At 39.2% G+C, this 8,781-nt stretch overlaps 1 protein-coding gene across 2 annotated transcripts; it reads right to left on the bottom strand.

Moving 5' to 3' along the window:
• Nucleotides 4,745-7,425, bottom strand: LOC104792867 (zinc finger CCCH domain-containing protein 29-like). Of its 2 annotated transcripts, none has more exons than XM_010519126.2 (2): nucleotides 7,223-7,425; nucleotides 4,745-6,936 (listed from the first exon to the last, which is right to left on the bottom strand). In XM_010519126.2, exon 2 carries the CDS (start codon nucleotides 6,934-6,936, stop codon nucleotides 5,086-5,088), a length of 1,851 nt encoding a protein of 616 aa, XP_010517428.1. In that variant the 5' UTR covers nucleotides 7,223-7,425; the 3' UTR covers nucleotides 4,745-5,085. The 2 variants fall into 2 exon arrangements, with proteins under 2 accessions (XP_010517428.1, XP_010517427.1); XM_010519125.2 differs by having other exon boundaries at nucleotides 4,745-6,946; nucleotides 7,223-7,423.

Raw genomic sequence — 8,781 nt, 5'->3', positions numbered from 1 at the left:
TGAGATACATCAGACTTCCGATGATCTGCTTGTAGAGAGTTTCATCAACTCGTTCACCAGCTTTATCCATGTCGAATTTGCTTCCTGGCACTATTGGACTGCGTACAGCTCTGCTATTCTCCATTTCAAAGCGTCTTAGGACTTCCAAAGCATACTTAGCTTGTGAGATGTGAATCCCTTGTGGAGTTTGGAACACCTCAATTCCCAAGAAGTATCTCATCTTCCCAAGATCAGACATGTCGAACTCCTCCTCCATAGATAACTTAAACTCCTTCATCATGACTTTATTATCACCAGTATAGATTAAGTCATCGACATAAACACTAACAATCAGAATGTTATCGTGTTTGTTGATCTTGCGAAACAGGGTTTCTTCATTTGGAGACTTCTCGAATCCCTCATTTGAGAAGTATTCTTCAACTCGGCTAAACCAGGCTCTAGGTGCCTGTTTTAACCCATACAAGGCTTTGTGAAGCTTGTAAACCTTGTCCTCTTCACCTTCTACTTCATATCCTTTTGGCTGCTGCACATAGACCTCTTCTTCTAGAACACCATGTAAGAAGGCTGATTTTACATCTAACTGAAAAATTTCCCAACCTCTTTGAGCAGCTGTGGAGATGATGGTTCTGATAGTGTCCATTCTAGCAACCGGAGCATACACCTCTGTGTAATCAATCCCGTGTTCCTGAGAATAGCCCTTTGCCACTAAACGAGCCTTGTACTTGCTCACCTCTCCCTGCTCGTTTAGTTTGGTTTTGTAAAGCCATTTAACTCCAATACTCTTCACACCTTTTGGTAGTTGTGAGAGCTCCCACGTCTTGTTCTTCTCAATGGAGTCTATCTCTGCATTCATAGCTTCTCTCCATTTCTGACTTTTCTCTGCTTCTTCAAAGGTTGTCGGATCAGTTGAATTCACCACAACCATGTTTATCAGCTCTTCATCTTCGACTTCGTCTCCCGTAACATAATCATCGAGATAACGTGGCGGTCTGGATACACGTCCCTCCCTAGCTTGGACAGGTTGATCGTTTTGAACTTCTTCCGGATCTGCAGCAGGCTCTTGTGTTGCATTCTCTGACCCCTCTTCGTCATTTTCATCACCACTTTCTTCCCATATCATGTCGTCATCATTCCAGATTAGCTCTGCATCGATGTGGTTGTTGTCTCCTTCCCAGTTCCAGTGCTTTGACTCTTCAAACACTACATCTCTGCTGACAACGACCTTCTTTGTGTTTGGAACATACAGTCGGTATCCCTTTGATTCCTCTGAGACACCAAGTAGGATGCAGGCGATGCTCTTATCATCTAGTTTGCCTCGTTTCTCATCAGAAACATGCATGTGAGATACACATCCCCACACACGGAAATGTCCTACACTCGGTTTCACACCACTCCAAGCTTCTTGTGGTGTTACAGCCTTTACAGCATGAGTGGGACATCTGTTTAGGACATAGAAAGTCCAATTCACTGCTTCAGCCCAGAGGATTTTTGGTACCTTGTGAGACGTCATCATGGACCTGACCATGTTCATTACTGTCCGGTTCTTCCTCTCTGCAACGCCGTTTTGCTGTGGGGTATAAGCGGTTGTGAGTTGCCTTCTGATTCCTTCCTTCTTGCAGTAATCGGTGAACTCATGTGATGTGTATTCCCCTCCACGGTCAGTTCTTAAGCATTTGATGCTCCTACCGGTTTCTGTCTCCACTTTTTGTTTAAACACTTTGAACTGACCGAATGCTTCAGATTTCTCCTTTAAGAAGTACACCCATGCCTTCCTGCTATAGTTATCTATGAAGCACAAGATATATCTCTTTCCACTAGATGACATCGGACTTATTGGACCACATATGTCTGAGTGTATCAACTCCAACACTCCTTTAGCTCTCCACGTGCTTGTCTTTGGGATAGGGTTTCTTGACTGTTTTCCCACCAGGCAATCTGAACAGGTGAATGTTTGCATTTCAAAACTTGGTAAACCACGTACCATGTTATTGCTCTGCAGTGTCTTCATTCCGTGATGGCTTAGGTGTCCATAACGTTCGTGCCACAGCTTCCCCATCTCCTCTGATGTGGCTTGTAGGCAGTGTTGTTGGTTTGCTCCATTGCCTTGATCCAGGATCATGAACATTCTGTTTCTGCTCATCTTGCTTTCTGCTATTAAGCCTCTTTCATCATGATAGATTTTGCATTCTCCCCTCCGTATGATGATGGTTAGACCCTTCTCTTGAAGTTGACCGAGGCTTAGTAGATTGTTTCTAAGTTCTGGTACATAGTACACATCACTTATAGTGTATGCAGCATCATTCAGGATCAGCTTGACGCTTCCCTTCCCAACTACCTCCATGCGTTTGTCATTCCCCAGCTTGACAGAATGCTTGAAGTCTTCATTCATCGATGAAAACAGACTTTGATCACCACTCATGTGATTTGAGCAACCAGACTCAAGGAACCATGCTCTCTTTCTCAAGTCTCCTTCCTTCTCCGTGTGTGTCATGAGAAGCTTTTCTGCATCTTGCAACTTAACTTGAGGTGCTTCTTCGATGTAAGCCATCAGCAACATCTCCTCTTTCTCCTCAAAGTTGGCATAGTTGGCTTCTTCATTCCACCTGGGACATTCATGTTTGAAATGTCCGAGCTTGTGACACTTGTAGCATTCGATAATGCTTTTATCTAGAGGCATTCTGCCCCTGCCACGTCCTCTGCCTCTTCCTCTGGTCCCCGCTCCTCTTCCATATGTCACCTTCAATGCTTGGGTGTCATCTTGATCTGATCTTTTGAATTTCTGCTCATGCACCACCAACGAGCTTTGTAGTTCATCTAACGTGATGGTCTCAATGTCCTTAGACTCCTCTATGGATACGACCATGTACATGAACTTTTCACTGAGAGTGCGAAGGACCTTCTCCACCACCTTTGATTCAGGTAAGTCTTCTCCATTGCTTCTCATCTGGTTGGTGATTGCAAGAACACGCTTGAAGTACTCTTCCACCTTTTCTGACTCCATCATCTCCAATATCTCAAAGTCTCTTCTCAGTTTCTGCAGTAGAGACTTCTTCACTCGTTCGTTTCCTCCGAACTTCTTCTTCATGGACTCCCAAATGATTTTGGAGGACCTCCTGTCCCGTATCTGCTCAATCGTTACCCTATCAATGGTTTGAAACAGGTAATGCTTGACTTTGTGATCATTTGTTTTAGCATTGTCCAGCTGCTCCCTTTGCTCTCGAGTTAGCACAGTCGTGCTTACCGGTTCCTCGAGCCCGATCTCGATCGAGCTCCACAATCCTTTCGCTCTGAGGAAATTCTCCATGACTTCACTCCAATGGTCCCAGTGCCCGTCGAACTGTGGCAGCTTCATCTTATCATCACTCATCTCTCTGTGTTTCTCTCTGTGTTTTCTCTCTCTAGAAACTGCGGTTTCTTTTAGGTTCTCAAAAGTCCAACAGAGCTCTGATACCAATTTGTAATGATCAAATGCTCTTTCAGACTTGGATGAGAGAACTGTGTTTATTCATTAGTTCTACTAGGCTTTAAATAGCCTTATACATAACAGAAAGATGAAAAACGTAGAGACTCTGCTCCTACAACTACGGACATTGGAAAGTGGAAGAAGTGCAACAAACTTGACCGTAACAATCGGTCTTTGACTGTGACTGAGCACGTCTAATTATTCAAACACAAAGATGCTTAGACTACTTCAAACAGACTCGCGCCAACATTTTTTGATTATACAGAAACGTCTTCTCAGCTTTGTAATCTTTGTTCTTTTCGTTTAACTTTCGGTTGTGTATGAAAAATGATGTATCAGTTCGGTTCACAATGGGTTCCTTGCTATTGACTTTTAATAAAACGATCCTTTTGTGTAAAAAAAAAAATTGTATAAGAATAAATGTAGAAGCAGCTTAATATTAGTTACTTGTCTCTTATCAATTTAGTTTAAGGGCATCTACAACCCACCTCCATATTTGCTTTTTAATTATATTTTAGAGTAAAATCTACACCAACTCATCTCTATTTCTATCTCTATAATAGAGATCTCTATTTTTTCATCTATATATAGAACTCTATTTTTTCCTCTATAATAGAGTTGAACTTTTTTATTTATAGAGTGGTCATTGAACTTTTAACACTTTTATATTTATGATCAAAATAAATAAAATATATATTTAAATAGTTTAGTAATATGATGCAATGTATTTTTTTTAATAAATGTGATATTTAAATAATATTTATGAATGGTAAAAATTTAAATAATATCATAATTTTATGAAAGTTTCACAAATATTAAAATAAATGGGTTAGTTTACAACTTTTATAAGTAAAATGTATTAATAGTAAAATAAAAAAAGAATCTCTACGGAATATTCTTTTTTAGAGGAAAAAATAGAAGTACCCATTAGAGTATTTTAGAGGTAAAATAGAGAAAACCATTGAAGATAGTCTAAATGAGTCTTGAATTTTAAATATATGATTCAAATATTTTTTTTAAAAAATTCAGCTAATGAATTGCATGCTTGGAGTTAAATTTTTTTTTAAAATCTTTATAAATCTCCTGAATCGAGTATATGAACTTTGGAAACCGACAAATAGAATGGAAGTGACAGTGTAATTTCTCAAAATTCATGTGTAACCGCGATGATAGGTGAATTAGCATTAATACACATCGATAACACCAAGAAACGGAAGATTTTATGCAACATTATCACATGGTTGCTTTGGCATCCCAATTTTACTGTAGGTCGCCGCCTTATTTGCCTCAGCAGCACTTGGACTATTCAATTTCATTCAAAAGATTACATTTAAGTTTATGATATATCACAAAAGTTACAAAGCTAATAAGAACCTTCAAAGAACATTTTGAAGTTTGAACTCATGCATCAATTATTTTGCTTTTAATCATTACATAGTGCCACACAGGACAAGAGAATGACAAAGAAAAAAATAACATATACTAGTACCAAACTATATGGGTCAAACACAAATCAAAGAATTATTGCCAGAGATTTGTTAGATTCTGTGTAGAGAGAGGCCCATAAGACAAAAGCAGTTTTTTTTTTTATCTTATCCCATCTTTCTTCCCTGCTTCTTTACTTATGCCACAATCTGCTGCTGCTCATGGTCTATGTACATTTGCTCTGCCCACGACGGCAGCTTAAATGTGTCTCTACCTGCTGCACCGTTCACCGTGTTCCCAACCCTCTCATTCAACCCGAAGGTTCTCTCCGGTGCATTCTCTTTCACCAGTGAGTTCACCCACGACACATCTGGCTCGTCGCTATAGTCTCTCGCAGGGCGTGACACACAGTTGTTGTTGTTGTTGTTGTTCCCGTGAATGCCAAAGGAGGCGCTTCTCCTCAGCTTGTTCAGCTCTTCTCTTTGCATTCCCCACTCTAGCTTCCCCTTTGGTGATCCCCAATCCGAGACATTAGAAGCAGCTACTAGAGCTGGCTTGAAACTCAAGCTGCGTTTTGCAAACGCTGAGGTTCTTGCGTTCATCACTGCAGCTGCCATGGCTGCTGAAGATTCGAATCCGTGAGGTGGCGGCTGCTGCCTCACAGGGGAAGACGGATGATAGTGGTTCATTTGAGAATGTCTGCTTGGTGACTGAAGTTGCATCACAGCAGATGAATCGTATGATCCAAAAGTCTCTTCGAGGTTGGATGGCTTGAGATCACCAAGTCTCCGGTTATCCAAACCGCGAAACCTAAGTTCCATCTCTATATCCATATCTCTAGCACTCAAAGTCGACTTCAATCTGCTGCCATTAAGCTGCAAAGGTGGTGGTGTAAGGCTATTAACTCTGTTCTGCCATAATCCACCATTTCTTGGAGACAAAGGAACACCACCACTAGCCATAGGTGAGTTCATTGGCGATGATCCAAGTGCCAAAGGAGACATAACCGGCATCTCAGGAGACTGGTTAGACGACCTCGGTGAAACCATCGCAGAGCCAGTGGAAGCATTAACAGGTCTCAACTCATCACGTCTATGAGCAAAGAAACATACCCTCCTTGCACAACCCGTCTCATCTTTACAAAGCCTAGTCCTATACTGAGCCGGGTGAAGCCAAGACTCGAAAACACCGTGCGCATACTCACAGGAATCTCCTTTGGGACAAGACCCTTTACGAAACTCAGGACAGGGCACACAAGTGTAAGGATACTTCCTCGGATCTCTCCTCCTAGCGTTCTCACCAGGATGAACAAAAGGACACTCAGTCCAATCATGAGAATAAGCCCTCGAACACGGCTTAACCTTAAAGCTAAACATCCTAAACTCATCAGTTCCATAAACACCTTCGTTAATATCAGGAAGCGACGCATCAGCTGGATACTTAGTCACAACACTCTTCACTTCCTCCTCCTCATCATCTCCCATCAAACCAACCGAACCATCATGATTCCCGGTAAGCAAAACCTCAACCGCCTTTCTACTCTGGTTAGGAACAAACCGGGAAGCTTTAACCAACAAATCAACCGGTTTATTCCCATTAGCATCAACGCAATTAGGCGAAGCAGAAGCATCAAGCAAGATCTTGATGATCTCAACGATAGAGACAGAACAGCCAGAAACTGCACAGTGAAGAGCAGTGACTTTCTCGTCACTGCAAACTCTGTTCACATCAGATCTTCCCGTGGCGATTATGTAACTCAACACTTCCATGCTTCCATACATAGCAGCAACCATAAGAGGTGTTCTCTCTTCGAAACCCATCTTCTTCGACCCGACCCGTCTACAGTACCATAACCCTGCCTCGTCGATCTCCATCGATGGTTTCTCTTCGATCTCTCTCTTGAACGATGAAAGATCGTCGCAGGCGGCGAATTCGAGGAGAGACATGGCGGTTGCGGCGGTGGTAGCTGCTTCTTCAGATTTCTGCCTCATGAATTCGACTTCAGTTAGGGTTTTAGAAGAGCAAAGGTTGCTCTTTGCGCCACACATCTATCTCTTCCTGCTTAAGAAGAAGAAAAAAGATGAGTTTTTGATTCAAAGTTTCAATTTTTTTTTCTTTTTTGTTTCTCAATTCCAAGATTCTTGTTTATACACAAGAATCATTCCCCAAATTAAGTAAAGTAATAATGAATATAAATTAAACGACCGTTTCTATATTCAATTGAGGGAAAGACAATAAAAAGGTCAAGATCAAAGCCATTAAAACCATAAAGATTTTTTTTTTTTTTTTTTTTTTNATTAGCAAAACAGAACAGAGAAAAGAATCAAGACATACCTAGAAAAGAAGATAAAGCTTTGGAGGAAAGATTTAAAAGATTGAAACTAGTTTGGAGGTTTTGAGGAGAAGGAGAAGTAGAGAGAGAAGTGGTTGGCTGGGTTTTTTAGAAGAAGAATGAAATGAGAAATGAGAGGCTCCCTTTTAAAAGGGGAACTTGGATTTTTTACGAAGAAGGAGAGAGGAAGGTGCGCTCTTTGTTTCGTCTACCTTTCTCTTGGTCTTCTTCTTCTCTTTTATAAATATTCTTAATTGCTTTTTCTTCAATTGCATTTGTTTTGTTTTGTTTTGTTTTCTTCGTCTTAGGAAAAATGGTTTAGGTCAAAAGTCAAAACTGGAAACTTTTAAAAAGGTAAAGGGACGTCGCTGTTTTGTTGACTCTTATTTACAACAATCCTTTTAGTATTTTGTTTTGTCTTTTTTTTTAAAAATAAAATAATTATTATAATATCTTCTTTTCATAATATAAAGTAATATAATAATATCAATCTTCCTATCTCATTGATTTTTTCAAAGTGTCTTTTTTATAATGATAAAAAAAGCAACGTCCTTTGAAGGGAAGGAAATATAAACAATAATGTATTTCATTGTATATTTCACTTATATAAGAAAAAGTCTCATTCCGGGGGATGTAATTTATTTATTGTTTCTAGATATCAGTTTGTTTTTGGTTAAAGTTTCTAGATATAAAGGATAATGTATCCATTTGGTTTTGTTATAACCGAAACCATTGTTTGTTCTTTTTAGGAGTTATAGGACCTACTTCAAAATTCCTAATCAATTACTTTGTTTTGATTATTAACAAAAGAACTGAACTTTTGTTTTAAATTTTACTAAGAAGAAAAAAAAACTCAAAAGAGGAACTAACTTACTCATCTGGTAAATTCAATTCAGAGGGGATCCTTTGGTATTTATAAACCCACAATATAAGATAGTTGTTGTTACTATTCATTCCATGTATTTCTTTATGACGTATCAAGTTGTCTGCATGCATTTGAAATAAAAGACTTACTCTATAACAAATAGTTATATATATCTGGAGAAGATAGCTCAAATTTTCATAAGACAGCAGATATTAACATCTGACCAGATCTACATTAGTTTATATTTTTCATCTGCGCATGATGTTTTTATATAAAGGCATGGGTAATATATACGCTTATTTGTTCCCAAAAAAAAAAACTAGTATGGGCAAAGATTCTGAGATGTTAAGAAATACTTGTATTTCCAAATTCCAACATATCCTAAGATATTATGAACTATTTGTATCTGTAAAAGATTTATAAAAAAAAAAAGAGAGAGATCATAATATATATACATATGTGTGGTTGATATAGTGGTAAATGGAGTTGGGGATGTGTAAAGGACCCTACCATCGATCAAATCGACCGACTTAGCACTTACCAGGTAACCATTCTACAACCGTGTGTGTGAGTGTCTTCAGTACGCGCTTTCATTAGCACGTTTGGCTACTTTAGAAGTCTACTCTTTTTCTTAAGCATCACTATAAAACACAAACAATCTTAATTTTTAAACACATAATTTCATGATCTATTAAA

Source organism: Camelina sativa, chromosome 6 (genome assembly GCF_000633955.1).
Source record: "Camelina sativa cultivar DH55 chromosome 6, Cs, whole genome shotgun sequence".
In the NCBI taxonomy this organism is placed as follows: domain Eukaryota; kingdom Viridiplantae; phylum Streptophyta; class Magnoliopsida; order Brassicales; family Brassicaceae; genus Camelina; species Camelina sativa.
The sequence above is the reverse complement of the archived record's forward strand: the minus strand, read 5'-3'. Positions and strand labels throughout refer to the sequence as shown.

Coding starts and splice junctions, on each gene's coding strand:
- LOC104792867 (XM_010519126.2), bottom strand. CDS start 6,936: ATGTGTGGCGCAAAGAGCAACCTTTGCTCTTCTAAAACCCTAACTGAA.